The 19,379-nt window shown below is 36.9% G+C and overlaps 1 protein-coding gene across 2 annotated transcripts in view; it reads right to left on the bottom strand.

The window, feature by feature from the left end:
• ADAMDEC1 (ADAM like decysin 1) overlaps positions 1-19,149 on the bottom strand; it is a 32,972-nt gene extending 13,823 nt beyond the window's left edge. Inside the window, exons 1-9 of one of the 2 annotated variants that reach the window (XM_012540561.3) lie at positions 18,983-19,146; positions 13,428-13,546; positions 11,534-11,610; positions 9,776-9,854; positions 7,819-7,895; positions 6,430-6,610; positions 6,110-6,166; positions 3,637-3,708; positions 1,513-1,676 (exon numbers count right to left, since the gene is read on the bottom strand). In XM_012540561.3, the coding sequence (XP_012396015.1) occupies positions 1,513-1,676; positions 3,637-3,708; positions 6,110-6,166; positions 6,430-6,610; positions 7,819-7,895; positions 9,776-9,854; positions 11,534-11,610; positions 13,428-13,546; positions 18,983-19,034 (878 nt within the window). In that variant the 5' untranslated portion in view covers positions 19,035-19,146. Of the gene's footprint in view, positions 1-1,512; positions 1,677-3,636; positions 3,709-6,109; positions 6,167-6,429; positions 6,611-7,818; positions 7,896-9,775; positions 9,855-11,533; positions 11,611-13,427; positions 13,547-18,982 lie in introns of both variants that reach the window. The other variant, XM_023495301.2, reaches the window with a different exon arrangement.
• Between the last annotated feature and the right edge of the window lie 230 nt (positions 19,150-19,379).

Consider the following 19,379-nt stretch of genomic DNA (forward strand, 5'->3'; position numbering starts at 1 on the left):
GGTGTATGTGTACATGCACACACACAATATTTATTTATACATATAAATATATACATATGTGGATACATGCATACATATGCGTGTATATATGTAAATATATGCACCACATGTTATTGGTAGAAGGAAGAGGAGGAAGAGGAAGAGCAACAATAGCAACAGCAATAATGACACTCTAAAAGCCTAAATATCTGGCTCCATTTCTTCATGTTCATGTTCAAAGGGACTGTTTTTATATTCTCACCTTTAGGACACTATTATATACCTCTGACTCTGATAGAAAGGAAGGAAGGAAGGAAGGAAGGAAGGAAGGAAGGAAGGAAGGAAGAGAGGGAGGGAGGGAAAAATATACAAATATAAATATAAAATATATGTGTTTCATCAATAATTGCTCCTATATCTGAAAACTCTAAGGTTTATCAAGTGCTTTTTGATCTTAAAGCCAAGTGCTATAAATTTTATAGCTATACTTAGTTAAAATTTACAGATAATAAAACTGAGTCTTCCAGAAGTTAAATAATGTGCACAAAGTCCAGTAAGTTATAGAGTTCAGATCTCTGGTATCTTCTGTTCTTGCTCCTATACAGTACTGGCCCTAAGTGCCTGTAACTAGATGGTCCAGTGGATAGAGCACTGGGTCTAGAATCCGGAAGTCCTGAGTTTAAATTGAACCTCAAACAGTTACTAACTGTGTGACTTTTGTCAAGTCACTTATACCTCTGTTTGTTTCAGTTGTATCGTCTACCAAATGGAGATAATAATAGCATCCACTCACTAGAGGTTTTATGAGGATCAAATGAGATAATGACTATAAAACAAGCCCTAGTGCCCTGACACATAGAGGCAATATACATGCTAGCTAGGATGAGGAGGAGGAGGAGGAGGAGGAGAAAGAAGAGGAGGAAGAGGAGAAAAGAGCTGTGACCAAGCAAATTTAAGTGACTTAATTATCACAAAGCTAACAATCATCAGAGGTAAGAATGGAAACCAGATTTCACGACTCCCTATTAAATATGTTTTCTCCTATTCTTCCATGTCCCCATGGAGTAATTGATTAGTCAACATGGGTATAATGGAAGAGCATTAGCTCTGGAGTCATGGGACTTGGGTTCAAATTTTACTTCTGTTTATTGCTTTCAACATAATTTTAAGCAAGTCATTAAACCACCCTGGATCTCAGTCTCTTTATCCAGGATTTCATAATCCTGTGGCATCCCCAGGAAGTCTAATCATATTTAGGATCCTCCTGTTTTTTGAGCTCAAGAATCAAGAGTTATATAACCTCAGGAGACTAGTACCCAGGATTCACTTTAATGCTCATGTTCGAGGCTTCCTGGGGTCCCACACCTGAAGAAGGTAATATCTCTTCCCCATTCTTTATACTGCAAAGTCTTGTACACCCAGAGATGAACACCAACTGTCAGAATAATTGGCTTTGTGAAGGGCTGAAGAGAAGTCCTGTGGGGGTGGGGCTGATTGCTGTCACTGAGCAGCCCTGACACACTCAGTCCTCACCTGAGCAGCTGAGCGTGGTTATGCTTCCTTCCCTTCCAGCTGCGGTGCCAGTTCAAGAATGCAGTGTAGGTGGTCCCTATATTTGGTTCCACTTTGATCTTATTGGTGTCTGACCAGACCTCTATTCCCACCAAGGCCACATGAACATCCAAGGTGTTATAGATCTATGGAGAGAGCAATGATCTCTGTGACTGAAAATGTCTGGGAAAACTGGGAACTATGGGTACTTCACTTCTTCCCACAGATGTAGACATCCACAGTTCACAGGCAATCTGTCTCACTGAAAAAAAAAAAGTCAGGTTATTTGGGAAGGTTGCCTTCAGTCAGCAAGGGATGACTGGCTTCCTGTCTCCAAGTAAGCAGAGATGCTGAAAATGTTGAATTGACTTGTTAGATTCTTACCCTTTTTTATTGTTTTGGGCAGATCCTAGTAATTTCTCTCCATCTCTATCTGTCTCTCTCTCTTTGCTGTCCATCTCTCTCTTTCTCCCCAGCCTTCACCCAAGTCCTTAGTTTATTTGTGTTTTTATACAGGACACTCTATCTTCTATCCTCAAGTCTTTGGACTTGTAGCTAACCCATCTGCCTGAAGGTACTCCCTCTTTCCCTTCATTATCCAACTCCAGTAGTACCCTGTACGTGCAGCCTTGTGTGATTCCCCCACTGCTTGTGTCCTTCTTCCCAAGCTCTGTTGTATTTAACTCCTTTGGTTAGATTTGGATTTATTACCTATAATCATACAGCATCTTTGATCTATCTATTTCTTTTATTTCCCATTAGAATAAACATTATTTTATTTACATCCCTAAAACCCAACATAGCTGCAGCACACAGTAGGGATATAACATATACTTGTGGACTGATTGAACAAAACTACCCAGAAAGCTCTGTGTTGGGTGTCACAGTTACAAAGATAAAACACCGAACAAAAATAAATTAAAACAATAACAAGGATTAGATCTTGCTTCTAAGAGTGAACCTTCTGCTAGAGGTGGGAGTAAAGGGAGAGACACTTAGACACATCAGTACATATAGAGACATTTGCAGAGATGGAACACTTTGGGAGTGATGTTCCTGGCCTCCAAAGCTGCTGCTGTGGGCATCAGGTAAGAAAGAGAAGGAATCTACAGTGTTTAGCAAAGCATAAATTGATATGTAAATGAGCAGATCATTGCTGATTAAACATATTTAAAAATGTATTAATTATCATGCATTATACATTAATTAATGTATTATACATTATTAATGATTGTAATGAGTAATGAAATTAGGTGAATGGGTAATGCTCTTGGTCATGGGTGTATATGGGTCATGGACACTATTGAGAGTAGGGGCTGTTTCATCATTTGAATGAAGAAAAGTGGTACAGTAGAGTACAGGCCTGCAATCAGGAAGACCAGGGTTCAAATTTAACTTCAGACATTTATTATCTCTCTAAATTTGAGCAAGTCAGTTAAGTTCTTTTTGCCTCAATTTTCTTATCTGTGAAATGGTGATATCAAAAGCACCTGCTACCCAGGCTGATTTTGAGGATCAAAGGAGATAATATTTACAAAGTCCTCAGTACAGGGCTTGGCACAAAGTAAGTGCTTAAGAAGTCCTTGTTTCCTCCCTTTATTTATTTATTTGTTTGTTTGATTATCTGTTTATTTATTTGTATGTTTTTTTTGTGTTTTTTTGCCCAGGCAATTGGGGTTAAGTGACTTGTCCAGGGTCACACAGCCAGGAAATCTTGAGTGTCTGAGGTCAAATTTGAACTCAGGTCCTCTTGACTTCAGTGCTGGTGCTCTATCCACTACACCAACTAGCTGCCCCTCCTCCCTTCTCTTTTCCATGTATATTCCCATTGTATATCACACTATCACACTGCAAGACATGACATAGGTATTTATTAAAGGCTTGTTGATATATTAAGTGATGTAACCATTGAACTATTAAGGCAAAACTGAGCAATGTCTTCTGCATCTTTTTTTCCAAGAAGAATTATTTCAAAATTCCCTGGATGGGGGATAGGAGACTGAGACAGACACCCTTCTTCTTGGCTTCTCCCTCTTGGTCAGATAATTATCAGAAAATTCCAAAACCCCAAATGGACACAACTTACCCTGGGGAACGGATACTCACCACATTGAGGAGGTTGATCACTTCAAAAAGAAAATTTCTTATTAACGTTTGATTTCCGTTGTACTTATTATGCTAAAAATAAAATAACAAAAAATCATGATTAAAACAATAATGAGAAGAACATTGGAGGGGAGGGAGGGATGCAATGGACTACGTCTTCCAATTATCTCCCAAATAAAGTTTCTGCTTGGGATTCAAGGCTTTTCACAGTCTAGCTTCATCTCATCCATTAGATGCCATGGATCACGGCTTTTCATTGTTCAATTTTTCAGTCGTGGCCACTTCTTTGTGATCCTATTTGAGGTTATCTTCACAGAGATCCTGGAATGGTTCTCTAGCTCACAGATGAGGAACTGAAACAGAATTAAGTGACTTGTCCAGGGTCACACAGATAGTAAGTATCTGAAGCCATATTTGACCCCATGCCCAGTGCTCTATCCATTGTGCCACCTAGCTGCCCTCAGATCTTAGGTTACAGGATCATAGATTTAGAAGTAGAAGGCACAGAAGGATTAGTAAATCCAACTCCTTCCTACCCCCAACTCCCTCCCCTTCCGATTTTTGCAAATAAAGAGACTAAGTGACAGAGAAGTTGACTTGACTTATCCACACTCAGACAGCTATGAAGGGAAGAGCAAGGGGATGGTACAATGGATAGGCCTGAAGGTAGGAGCTCTTTCTGAGTTCAAATCTGATTTCAGACTAGCCATGTGACTCTGAGCAAGCCACTTTGCCCTCTTTGCCTCGGTTTCCTCGCCTGTAAAAGGAACTAGAGAAAGAAATGGCAAAACACTCCAGAATCTTCCAAGAAAACTCCAAATGGGGTTACAAAGATCCTGACACCAAATCCAATCTCTATTCTGGATTACTCTCTGTCCTGGAACAAATGTGCTCTAGCACCCCCATGTCTCTATTGAGGTGCAGAATGAGTTCCCTTACTGACCCATAAGTCCAAGCAAAACCTCCTCCAAGGAAATCTCCCTATTTTTTTCTGTTTTCAATGACTTTTCCCTTCAAACATCACCAAGAATTTTCGAGGTTTGTTCTCCCTAATTAGCTAAAATTATGAACTTTATATCTCCTCCTTGCCCTAGCATAGCCTTCTATCCCCAGTAAGTTCTTAATAATAAATTATGGGTGAATTTTTTTAATACATAGGACTGTTGATCTTATGAGATTTAAACTTCCAAGTAATCACTATTTTCATCTATCAAACTGGGAATTAAGAATAATGTAAATGTCTCTTTTAGCTCAACCTCTTTGTATGAGGAATGGTTATATTATAAAATAATTAACATTAGAAAGAGGACATGTTTTCATATATTTGAAAATTCAGAGGTGAAAGAACTGTAATTGTTCTTCTCCATATTGCAAAATTCATCAATTAGCCTATATTGTCCACTCCCAAGCTTCTCATCATAGAGATTGATTTCCATAGCTCTCTTGGAGTCTGGAAACAAATAAAACTTTACCTTTTAGTATCAGAAAACTGAAATTGAAAGAAATTTTTGATTTTATATTTCCAAAAGAGAGAACAATCAACATGATTTTTGATAATAGCTCAAATAATGATAATTATTTTCAATTGAGAATTGCAACATTGTAGAATCATATAATCTCAATTAGATGGGACTTTGGAGACATCTAGCCCAATCCAAAAATAAAGAAAAATCTTCCTATAGAGCACTTGACAAAAAAATCATCCGAATTTTAACTAAAGACCTCCAAAAAAAGGAGATCCCATCATCCTTTGGGCATTCCATGACATTTATCCAATCTAATTGTTCGAAGCTACTTGGTGACATCTAGCCTAAATTGGTCCTTTTGCATCCTCTGCTCTGGATGCTGCTTCTCTGTGGCCAACCAAGCTGGACCAATCTAACGTTATCTCTTACACAATAGTATTCTCTAGGTTAAACCTCCCCAGTTCTTTCAATTGATCTTCAGATTGGAGAAACCCCAGGCCCTTCCTCATCCTCAGTGCTCTCTGCCAGAATCTACTCAGTTTGACCATGTCCTTCCTAGATTTGAGAGTGAGAATGCAAATCAGCACTCTGATATATTCTGAGCAGAGCAGAGTAGTACTGGACTATAATTTCCTGGGGCTGTAATGTCCTATAACAAATAAAGAGCTGATTGTAGCCAGAAAGATCCACACTCAAGTATTAACTATGAGATGTTCAAGCTGTGGCACCCTGGGTAAGGCATTTAACCTATTAAAGCTTTGGGAAGCTCTCAGACTATGTAGATTAAGAGTGAAGATACCAATTTGCATTGATAAATAGTCTCCTCATCTGGGAGTTCTCTTTACCAAAGAAATCACAGTCTTTATCTTGGTAATCTTCCCACTCTGCTCTGCTATTCTTTTATATATATTAAAACATTAGATCTGTTTCTGATCACTATATATCACATTGTTAATTCTTGATGAGGATGCTGGTCAAAGTTGAAAAACAGTAATCTTCATACTTACAAAAGCTTTATCCACGACCAAGAGAAGGCTGATATATTTTGGAGATGTAAGAAGATTCTGTTGATATTAAGAACAAATGAAAAATTATGGATTGTTTTTATTATAAATATCTCTTTTGATATTAAATAGAAAGGGATTCTGAGAAACTGAGAAATGAGTCAGGGCACAATAGCCCTGATAATTCAGATAATATTTAGATAATTTGCATTTCAAATAATTACTATCTGGATTGTTAAAAAATAAAATAAAATAAAATAAAACAATGCTGGAGAAGGCATTGTAGGGAAGTGGTGAAAGGGACATATGAAAGGTAGGCTCACTTTTGGGCTGGAGACTGCTCTAATGTTCCGGGTTAGGATGTACTTCTGGTCTGAGTTCTCTATTCCACAGGTCTGGTTTGCAGGATCCAGATCCTCATATTTCAAGACAGCATGGGCCTGTTGGTCACCATCTTTCAAAGGTTCTATTAGGTACCTTTGATTTTGGTGCTTGAAGAAACCCCTGTGAAATAAGACAGGAAAAAATACAACAGTGACTTTTTTTTTTTTTAACAGAGCTGGAAATGACAAACCTAGAAACCAATATAAACATTATATCACATGCTGATTGTAAATAGGACAGAGGGTCCCTCAGGTCATGTTTTAAAAACAAATTCATTTTAGGAGGAAAAGGGTAAAGAATTCAAAACCTGGAACACAAGGTTTCAGGGCGAGAGACACTTTAGGGCTTTTTGTAAAAGGAGGTTCCTGCTGGAAGAATATTGGACCAAGCCGGGAATGACTTACTAGATTTGTGATCAGAACTGAAGGAAGACATCAAATGGGAGGGATATGTCCCTCCTGGTGCTTCCTATTTTAGCAAATGATTCATAATAAGCTTAGTTGTTTCTACTGATTTGAAGGAACTTTGGATGATTATCTATTGTACTTCCTAAATTCTGTTGTCCTAAGGCAAAACCTCAGTTGTCCAACCCAGGTAATAGCCAGGATCTTTAAGAGGGTGTTAACAAATCTCCTTAATTGGAGTCCTGTCTATGCACCCCGATGGAAAACTGAAAGTTACATTAGTAAATGACATAAAATAAATAAATTATATTATATATATATACATATCATGATTCTATATTGTTATATATTATGATATATGTATAAATGTTGTGCATGTACAACATAACATTACATAATTACATATATTATTATGCATACTATACATTACATTATATATAAAATTATGTTATGTATAATATAACATCATATATGTTTGTATTTTGTCACATGCATATATACATATGCATGAAACATATATAATATATGGCACACATATATAATATATATATATATATCTACTTATCTGTTTCTATGATTCATGGATTATAACCCAACTCCCTTTTTTTCCTGACTTAATCATCAATCAATAAACATTTATTAAGCACTTCCTTTGTGCTAACCACTGGAAATATGATAGTTAAAAAAATAGAAGTCTGAGCATATAGAGTTTTCATTGTATTAAGGAAGAAAAACTGGAAGGAAGTTAAAAAAATAGGTGCCGGCAATTTTTGAAAGGTCAGGATTGCTTTTTTTTTTTTATCATAACGTCTTTCACACAGTAGGTGCTCAATAAATGCTTGATGCTTAGATTAAGGCTTGCAGCAGTGTTGGAACCTGATTATTGGAGCTCAATAGTACCATTAGCAACAAAACTGTTCTCACCTCAACCCCCCACACAGGTTGAGGCTGGCAACAGAGTCCTCCTCGTTCAGGATGTGACCTTGGTAATAGCAGTGTTTCTGGAGAGGACAGAAGTAAAATGGGTTATGAAAGAAAGTTTTCATTGCAGGAAACCACAAATGTGCAATGATGGCCCAAGCTCCTGTCTTTATCTTGTCACAAAGAGTTGACACTGGCATTCTCACAACTACTGTTACTACTTTCACTTAATAGAAAGCCTGTGCCTCATGCCCATGGGGGGGTCACAGAAAATTTCCCAAAGTGCAACAGGTCAGAATGATGGGGGGCATTCTAATTTGTTGCTGATGTTCCAAAAGGAAAATGAATTGTTCCAATGAAAATTGGAAATTTTAACGTGAAAATTCATGTTAAAGATACAAGATTTTAGAGTTGGACCCTTGAATCTAGATCTAAGAAGCAGGATGGTCTAGTGGATGGAGAAGTAGCCTGGAAGTCAGAAACACTAGGGTCCGTGTCCGCTTCTGACAAAGATTAAAAGTGTGACACCAGACGAGTCCCTCTCACTGCTCCAGGCAGTAATTTCTAGTCATAAACTACAGAGAAGGTTCCATTACAATTTCCTACCCGCTGCTCTATCCTCTAGTTTCCTGGGTCTCCAAGACCATTCTAGTCTCTTGGAAATATCTGTGTGAAGGAAATTCCCAAGGCTCTAACAAATACATAATTTCAAAGGAAAACACATTCACTTTTGGTTAGGTTTTCTGAAAGTTGATCCCTATATGTTAAAATACGTAATCGGTAAGAATTGTAGAGCCTGTTTCTGTGTCTCCCATTGCTCAGAATCCCATCACTCCTCCCCAGCTCCTAGGGAACTGTCCCTCCTTCCTTCTTTTCCATTCTTATCATATGTAACAAATGGTTGAGCAGCCTGGGATCAAGACCCACATTTATGCTTTCTACATTGAACATTACTCATCCAGGAGATAATGCATGGGATCCCAAGACCATAGAAAGTAAGGATTGTTTGATTTTCTTGTATTTGTACTCCTATCATTTATCAGAGTACTTGATACATAGTAAGTACTTCATAAATGATTGTTGGTTTATTGAGCTATTGGAATATGAGTGGTATAATAAATGGCTCCTCCTGCATCATCTTATTTTTGGGAAGTGGTCTTTAAAGTTCCTTGATTGAGCCATATGAACTTTTGCTGTGATTCTACTAAGAGTTTATTTTTGGCTCCTTGGCCCATTCTCCCTTGATCAAGTAATCATAAGAAAGAGTTGGAAGAGGTCTGAGAAACCAGTAAGTCTAAATACCTCGTTAAAAAAATTCAAGTACTAACAAAAGTTTATTGGGAGTAAGGGAAGAAAATAAACATTTATGTAGCACTTACATGTCCAAAAAACCTTTTTACAAATATTAGCTCACTTAATACTTGCAACAATCCTGCAATTTAGGTATTATTATTATCTCATTTTGTAGTTGAAGAAACTGAGGCAAACAACAGTTAAGTGATTTGCCCATAGTCCCACATCTGGTAAATATATAGCTTTGAATTCAAATTTTTCTGATTCCAGATCCAGAGTTCTAACCATTTGCCTTACATTTGTCCATTGATTATAAAGTTGTTTTTCCTTAGGGGGTTATCAAAATGGCATAAATTGTATCAAAGACAGAAGGTACTTAATAAATGTTAATGGAATCAATTTGATAGTGAAGGATAGTGAAAGACTCCCCAAAACCAGTCCCTTGTTTAACTTCTCTATGGCTCTTTTTTTTTTCATCTTTATAATGAGGGAGGTTGGACTCCAAATCCCTTTCAGATCTCAATCTACAATCCAATGAGTCAAGATCTCAGTCCATGGATAGATGGCCAAGTCTATCCAAAGCATGTGTGCCCTACACAGCATGCAAATGACTATCAAAAAAGTCCAAGAAATCCCAGAAGTTGTTCAGGTAAACCCCCATCACTACCGTCATCTGAGGACTGGTGGTGATCTTCTTTCCATCAGGTAAGTAATATGTTTCTGTGTAGTCTGGAGACAGGAGGTCACTGAGGAGACAAAGTAGGCAGTAGTTATGCTTGATCAAGTCAAAATCAGGATTAAGCAAGGAAAAATCTGTTCATGCCTTGTCTCTATGTAGGTTTTTTTTTTTTTTTTTTTTTTTTTTTTTACAGAAACACAGAACCTTAGAGTTGGATGGATGGAAATCCAATGATCAGCTAGTCTAGTCTTCACCCAAATGAAGAATCCTTGCTGTTATCCATCACAGAATTAAGTTTGAAGACATGACTCCAAATCCCACCTCTCCATATGCAGGTCTTTTCTGAACCTTAGGACTCTCTATCCATAAAATTAAGAATCTGGGCTCTTAAATCTTTTTCAACCTTGAATTTCTATCCCCTTGAAATCTTAACTCTTGCTAACATCCTGTCCATAATATCTTTTCCATCTTCTTTTCCCTCTGTCCACAACTACTAAACTCATTTTTTTTCCCAACTGGATTATTGTAATAACCTCCTCCTAACTGATTTCCCTGTTTCTAATTTCTGCCTTCTCATACACAATCCACACAGCTGTGAAATTGATATTAGTAAAGCACAGGTCCAGCCAAACTTCTCTCATTATCACAAAATTTCATTAGATTCTTATTGCTTTGAGGATAGAATGCAAGCCCTTCTATTAAGGACTTTAAAATCCTTCACAATCTGATTATAATTGATCTTTCCAGATTGGTTTCTCATTGCTTCCACCAATACACTGGATTACTTACTTATTGTTGTTCGTATGTAATCTATATCCTACCTCCATGTCCCTCTATGACTTTGCAAAGGTTGTACAAGTCACCCCTGCCTAGGAGGCACATTCATAGTTTTTGTCTGTCTGAGTCCCAGCTCCCTCTGATGTGTTGTTCAGGGGTGATCTATAAAAGGACTTTTAGGATCCTCTGGATTGTTAAAGGCAATTATTTTATAGGCAAAGAAACTCCCTTGGTTCTAAGTCAAAACTACCGTTTTCTCCAACATCTTGATGACAATTGAGGCTGAGAATTAATCCAATTACACCTGCTTGCTATTCCTTTGTTTTGGTCACACAAAATCCTATCCAGATTCCCTCAACTAGGCATTTGACTCCATTCCCCTCCCTTTGGGTACTCTTCTTCCCCTATTCCCATTTCTCTTCCCCTTTCTTTAGAATTCACCCTATTTTCTCAGGTCCTGTGTTTCTTTTAATTCTGTTCCTCAGTCAAATGTTCACAATAATTTTAATAATTAGAAATTGAAATTTGTATATTAATTTAAAGTTAACAAAACATGTATTATCCTTCCTATGTACTCTGACATGTTTTAGATATAGATACTATATCCATATCTATTTCCCATTTTATAGAAAAAGAACCTGAAGGTCAGAGATATTGGGACTTTCCCATTGTAATATAGCTAGTAAGAGACAGAAATAAGATTTGAATCTGCATCTTTGTGATTCTACTAAAATATCAGAATTCCCATTAAGGCTACCCTTCTCTTCTGCTATTAGAAGTCTAGTGGCTCTCCAGAGATGTCTAAGTCCTCCTATCTCCTTAGAAAAGATCATCATGAAAAACAAAAGTGAAGGTGTATTTGCCATTCATTTTACAGAAGTTCCTCCACCTTCAGTTTGAAGGCATGTGTTCTGAAATCCAAAAAGGATATTAAAAATAAACAAGATCAGGTTAGACAACAAGACTCACTTGTTTTGGTGTAATTGAAAGATCATGTTTTCCCCATTTAATATAATTTGATATTGCACTTCAGATTCATATTCTTCCTAAAAACAAAAAGTCCTTATTAGCAATCAAACCAAAGCTTATTAATTGGTTTTTTATTTATTTTTTAATCTTCTAAGTTGATTAGCGAGACTCTAAGCTGGGATAAACCTCAGAGAACTAGTGCAGCTATGATCAACCCATTTTCAGGAAGGAGTAATGATTAAATCAGTCTAGCAAAGTCCTACTGTAGAAACACCATCCCTCCTATGGAGATCACAACCCTTCAGCAATTTCATACAGAAGTTCTAGGGCAGGAATTTTTAAACTGGTCACAGATAGGTTTTGTGAATTTTTAATGGGAAAAGTGACTGTTGCTTGACTGAAAACTGTATTTAAATATAATGGGTGTGGCAAGGGATTTTTACTATTTCATTAAGATAGTAAGTCATCAATCTGCTAATCTATAATATGAAGTTGAGATATTAATTACAACTCTGGAGCTTTCTGCTGCTCTTCTGTTTGCAAAACGTCAGCTGGAGATATCAGCTTTCCTTTGGGTATTTGCTGATCAGTTTTTTTTTTTTTTTATCTAATATGGATCTCCCCCTTCTGCTATCAGTTCTTTCTTTCTTCCCTTTTGCCTTCAGTAATTCAATAAAAGTTCTAGTTTAATTCAACCTACCTTGTCCTATTTAGGAATCTTTAAAATGTTACTTGTAGTCTATTGGCTTTTATGCACCAGAGAACTGAGCTTTAAGCATTAAATGAGCCAGTTATTAAAATGTCTCTCTATTGAAAAGCATGACTATCGACAATACCTAGCAACAAAGCCCTGAATACTTTTTCTAGGATTTATTTCCTTCAAGATTCTATGTATTTATTTTGTTCATTCAAAAACATTGTGAATAGGAGGGGGTCTATAGTCTACACTAACATTCAAAGGGGTCTGTTTACCAAAAAGGTTACAAGCCCTTGTTCTAGGACATTATCTGATGGGTTAAATGAGGCATTTATGGATTTTGGGTAAGGTCAAATGCAAAAGGCTAAAGGTGGATGTCTTTTGACTACCTAAAAATGGCAGAGGATGTCTAATGCACCTCTAGACATGATTGTTGCTCAGTGTTGTAACACAGCAGTCTGTTATTTATATTTGGGCAAAGCCTCATGGGCTGACCCATGTAATTAGGTATCACCATTCATGCTGAGGCATCTACCTCAAGTGAAAACATGGCACATCAAACAAAGTAGGTAATGACTTTCTGAGAAAGTCTGGGTTCTTTTGGGGGAAATGGATTAAAGTATTAAATCTGAACTTTAGGAAGACTTGATTCCTAATTTTTTCTCAATAACTTATAAATTATGTGATGCTGGGAAAATTACCTAACCCCTCTCAGCCTCATTTTTCTCATCTGTAAAGTGGAGATCATCATAGCATCTACCTCATAGGTCTGCTGCGAGCACAAAATAAAACAGATATGTAAATATGAGACAAAATTGTAAAAATTGAGACAGATATTACACAAAATGTAAATATGAGGCAAATATGTAAAATGAGACAAATATTACACAAAATATAAAATAATTTGAAAAGCTTGATGAACTAGATCAATGAAAGCCAATTGTTTTTTCTTGTTGTTGTTTGTTTTTGTTTTTGTTTTTTTGGTTTTTTTGTTGTTTGTTTTTGCGATTTCATGGTCCTGCTCACTGTATGAGAGTGGGTTATAGTGAAATGGGGCAGTGTGAATGGGACAGACATTTGGGGTATGGGATCAAGCTGTGAGATTTTATTCATCCCAGAAAATTTGATTTGGGAAGGGCTATATTTTTCAATCCCTGGCTGAGATGACTACCCCATAAGGGCATCTGCAGTGGTTACCTCCTTGCCATTAGGTTCTGTTAGATTTTCTTGGATCTCCCTTTTTTGCACGACATGTAGTTTTTGAGGATAAACCACTTCATGTTGCTTGAATTCTTGTGGTTTATTTATAATCATTGCTAGAAAGGAAGAAGAGACATTGAATTAAGGATGTGGTGATCAACTTCCTTCTGAAGAATGAAGAAACTGAAATACATCACAATCTGAAATCCTTGCAAAATTACAAACAATTTCATGTCCTTTCTTTCATTTAATCCTTCCAAAGAATCTCAAAATTTCAGACAGAAGAGACTTCAAAAATTATATAATCTAATTTCTACTGGCAATGTGAACACTCTCAAATAGCCTTTAAGATTTAATGAACTTTATAGATCAGAAACAAGAGGAGGCAAGGAGCTTTGTTATTCTTGCAGGTGTAATCATTAAAGAATTCTTTTTATTGAAGCTCAATATCTTCCTGCCTTAGTAGGGCAGTTTATTGGAAGAATTAGGCTAAAAATCAATTCAAATCACCTAGTGCTTTTTAAGTGTTTACTATGTGCCAGACACTATAAATGCTGGAACAACAACCAAAACAACAACAACAACAAAAAAAAAAAAACGACCCTGTATTTTCCCAAACTATTTATAACAGAATTTTTTAAATAGCACTAATCTTCACCTTTTACTATGACTCCATAGCACTTAACATCATTGATCTCTTCAGTAATTGGAAATCTAACACTGAGTGTCTCACAAGTCTCTGTCTGATTGCTTTCTCCTCTTCCTCTCTATTGTCTTTTTTCTCATCATCTCCCATCAGGTTTGATAGTCATCTCCATGCAGATTCTCCCCAAATCTGCCCCTGATCATTCACCTAAACTATAGTCACGTATCATTAATTGTACCCAGGACAACTCAAACTGGATCTCCTGTAGACATCTTAAACAGAACTCGACCCCGCCTCCAGATGATTTTCTCTTTTCAACATCATTCTCTTCCAAAAAACTCAAAAGCTTGATGTCATCCTTGAATCCTCACACACGCTCTCCAAATAGTCAATCTGTTGATGAAGTCTTGTCCTTCCTTCACATGTCATGTCAATAGCATTCTCTTCTCTTCTGTCCCTCAGTCAAAACCTCTTTTTAAGCTTTCATCATTTGATTCTTTGATTCTATTGATTATGCCAATCATTTGTCTCTGCCTCAAGTCTCTCCCTCACTCAAACTAACATATACTTAGAGGCCAAAATGATTTTTTCTCAAGTTTGGATCTTACCATAAGATTTCACTTCTTGATCAGCTCCCCCAGCTTCCTAACTTGGCCTTTGCTCTCTAGCTTAGTCTTCTAATATTTTAATTCTCTATGTATTCTATGATATAGATACATGAACTTCTTTCAGGTCCTTAAACGTGACTTTCCATTTGTAGCCTTGTGTCTTCATTGGCTGTCCCTCATATTGTAATGCTTTGTTTTCTCACTTCCATCTTTTGTTTCTTCAATTTCTTCAAATTGTTGTTATTATTTAGACATATTTTTAAAATCTTGTCTCACACTTTGTGATCTCATTTGAAGTTTTCTTGCAAAGATACTGAAGTGATTTGTGATTTCCTTCTCCAGCCCATTTTATGGATGAGGAAACTAGGCAAATAGGGTAAAAGAACTTACCCAGGGTCACACTGTAATACCAGAGAAACTGAGGCAAGATAGAGATTGGTTTTTAATCTTTTAATGTGGAGAGTTCCAGACTAGCTGGCCAGATGAGACTCTTGTCCAAAGCATTTGGCACAGATACACTGAGGCAGAGAACATATATATGGTTTTAGCTAATGAGGGTTTAACAAAGACAGATGAGGGGGGCCAAGGATGCTAGGAGCCATAATTCCAGGAAAGGATCATAACTTAATCCTGACAGGATAGAGGCCAAGATAAGAAGAACACATACAGAAGACAGAGAGTTGAGGGGCAATACTCAAAAAGAGGGAGAATTATCCTAGCAAGGATTGAGATAAAGCTCCTGGAGTTTATGACTCAATGGTATATAAGAGTGGTCAGTGCTCCAAGGTTTTTCAATTCAATTTAATTCAATTCAATTCAAGAGGAAGGGAGGCAGACATATATATATTTACACATACATATATGACTATATATATAATTCAGGGCATACCAACACAACTCGTAAATGACTGAGGCCAGATTCTGAACTCAAGTCTTCCTAATTATAAGTCTGGCACTCCATCCACTGCACCACCTAGCTAGTGCCATTCCTATAAGATTCAAATCAAAATCAGTCTTCTAAAGGAGATTCTCCATCTACCCAGCTGGCAATGCTTTCTCCTCTAAGATTACCTTACTTATTAATAAGTATCACCTCCATCTTTTTATTTAATGCAGCTTCCAGATTCAAGTTCAAAGCCTTCATTTTCTATCTTTTCTTGGGGAGACATGAAGAATACTATACTTATCGCATTGAAATGGCATTTTGATATAATTGGAAAAAATTTCTGCAAGATAATAGAGCTATATAATGTTCTACTGGTAGAACACTTTGAATCTTGCCACCAAATGGATATTAACAATTTGATGTCATCTGTGAATATCAGGCGATTAATAAACATTTTGATTTGACGCTTTGATTTTATTTAGTAGAGATAAAGATGCATTTAATACTAGAAACTATCCCACTGGAGTAGCTAGGTGGCACAGGAGATAGAGCATTGGACGTAGACGTAGGAAGACCTGAGTTCAAATGTGACCCACGTGATCCTGAGCAAGTCACTTGCTTAATCTCTCAGTACCATGGCTGCTTCAATTACAAAATGGGCATATTAATAGCATGTGCTTCCCAGAGTTGTGAGGATTAAATGAGATAATATTTATAACGAGATAATATTTATATTTATTTATAATGAGATAATACTTATATTTATAAAATATTTTTAAAATTTATAAAATTCATGGAACATAGCAGGTGCTTAATAAATATTTATTCCATCCACCTCATCCCATTTGCTTTATATACAATGTATATGTGTTCCATGTGGATATTTACATATTTAATAATTCCCTTCCCCCTGAGTAGATTACATCATTGTTGTTATTTTTGCTCCTGCTTATATATAATATGATACTTATATATACTATTATATACTATGCTATATATGCTATATATAGCATATACTATATATAATATACTTATGTAAACTATATATATATACACACATATATAATAGGATAGAAGCAGTTCATCTCCCAGATTGGACCTTGGAAATCATGAAAGAAAGAGAGAATCAAAAATTCATGGGAAAATTCACTTCCAGTCATTCAAGAAACATTTGGTCACAGCCTACTTTGTGCTGGGAATATGAAGAAAGAAAAAGCAATCCTGGGTCCTCAAGGAACTTATGTTCTGCTGTAGAGAGTGGGCAAGATGTGCCCAAATAAAGAAATCTAATGTGTTTTAGGCTTTTCTGGAAACTTCTAAGAACTGTGGGGCAAAGTGACTCAATATTTGAGTATATTTGGGCAATGTAGCCTTCCTGACTTTGTCGAACATCTGCCTAGGGCCAAAGGCACAAGTGCGAATAAGAGTGACAATTCAGAAATTTTCATTAGCTGTACCAGGCTTAAAACTTCCACCTCATCAGTGCCTTCTGTCTCTGAGGCCCCTTTGATTGGAGGGTGGAGCACTTAAGAACACCCAGACCAGCTGTCTCTACATTCTGTACCTGACTAGCTTTCCTTTGAACCTGTCTAACATGGCCCTCCCTTAAGAGCCTTTCCATCTCCTTCCTTTTCAGCTTCATTTTGTGCATTGCCTTTCTCTGTTGGATTGTAAGCTCTCTGAGGGCAATATTTAGCATTGTTTCTGGAAATCCTTAATAAATCATTTTTTAACTAATAGTGGTAGAGAGACAACTGTCAATTAAAAAGAGAAACTGTTTCCATCTGGCTCTCTTCCTTGATCTCTCAGGAAATATCATGAAACTCCAAGACTTTGGATGAAGGGTGGCAGCCAAGGCTGGCCCTTTCTAATAATGCATCTTGTTGATTTCTGTCACATGGCAGGAGAATAAAGAAGTTTATGTTCCCGGGCCTCTGGCTACCTTTTCTGCTATTTCCTTTTTCTGAGTAGCTGATTGATAATTGACCTTGATGATAATCGACAATGATGAGTGAACGTGTCCACCATTGCAAGGGACTTTGTGAGTTATAGAGGTCCGGATGGAGTGGAAGGAAAGCTTATTCACTAAAGAAGATAATCATCAAAAGGTAGAGATGGAACCCTAGCTGGCTTGTTAGAAGGTAAAGATTTTGAAGGAGACAGAGATAAAGATTTTGAAGGGGACAAATAGAAATGCCTCAGAAGTCTTGCAAACTGCTTTATGTTCTGATGAAGCTAAAATATCGGCTTCCCTTTGGATTATGAATTGTTACTGATTCCAATTTTATATCGCCCTTTCAATATACATTGTTAAACTTTTATGTTTAGTATTTATTTTGTGTATATGGAGTAAAATACCTGTCCCATATGCTTTTCATGTATAACTTTACATAGGATATTAAGTACCTTTTTATTCTCCTCTTCAGGAAGACAGACATGAACCCAGAGTTTATAAAAGCAAAAATAAAACAAACCTAAGCTTTAAATATTTGCTTCTGGTGGAGTTTCAGGAACCAAAGTGTGTGAGAAAAGGAAGCTCATCATTGCCCCTCCGCCTCTGCAGAAGACAAAGCCCCCCCTAGCAACAAACCTGCCCTAGATCATAAGCCTGAGACTTGAGGAGAGGCAAAGGGAATGGACACAGTAACTCCCATTCATTAATCTGCTATTAAGTATGAATTATAATATGATACAATATAATACAATGAAATACAATGCTGTACAAGATGCCATGAAATGACATAACATGACATAACATAATGTAACGTAACGTAATATAAAGCAATGTAACATAACATAACATGAATAATATAATATAATATACTACCACTATCCAGAACTTCTAAGACTTCCTAAATAGAAATCTGACCTTTAATAGTTATCTTACCTTGGGCAAATCATTTAACTTTATCTGTCTCAGTTTCCTCATCTGTAAAATGAGCTAGAGAAGGAAATCATTACAGTGTCTTGGTTAAGAAAGCCCCAGATTGGGTTGAGAAGAGTTGGATACAACTGGCCATCCCTTTTTTTTTTCTCAAATTTTAGCACCAAGAGTTAAGCACAATATCCCACAAGATAAGGTCTGATCAGGGCAGAAGACAGCTGGGCCTTTCTATTCTGCCTCTTTTAATGTGGCAAACTCCCATTAGTTGTTTTGTTTATTTGTTTGCTTGTTTTAATTACCAAATCATACTGCTATTCAATATTCAATCCACTAAAACTTTCAGATCTTTTTTTTTTCCAGAAAAACAAAATCTGCTTTCTCAATATGCTTCCCCACTTCTGTACTTGTGAAATGGATTCTATATCGCCACATGCAAAACTTTGTATTTGTCCTTATTAAAATTCATTTTCTTATTTCAGTCCAGGACTTTCCCACTAAATAGGCTAGCCAACAACCGAGCAAGCTTACCTTGAGTCAGCACCACAAGCCCCAATGCAGAAAACAGAAGGCCTAGAGACATGATGGCAGGGGATGAGAAGTGAGGTCTACTCTTACCAATGCTGCAGCCTTGAGAGCACCCCTCCTTTATATCTTCCTAGCTTCTCCTTCTAAACAAAAAAAGTTCAACTCAGAATCTTTTCCCCAACCCTTAAATGCTACAGAGTTTCGTAATGGAGCCCTTTAGCTGCCTGTAAACAGCTGGGGTGTCACTGAGCAATTTCCTGACGCGAGTGAGGACCACAAAGCTGGAGAGCTTTATGCAAAACTCTGAGTCCAATTCTTAGTTTGCTACAGAGAAGGAAACTGAGGTTAGAGGGGAGAAAATAAGAGGGATGGCTTCTTCTGACAGTTACCAGGTCCCTAG

The sequence above is a fragment of the Sarcophilus harrisii genome, chromosome 2, assembly GCF_902635505.1.
Source record: "Sarcophilus harrisii chromosome 2, mSarHar1.11, whole genome shotgun sequence".
Taxonomy (NCBI): domain Eukaryota; kingdom Metazoa; phylum Chordata; class Mammalia; order Dasyuromorphia; family Dasyuridae; genus Sarcophilus; species Sarcophilus harrisii.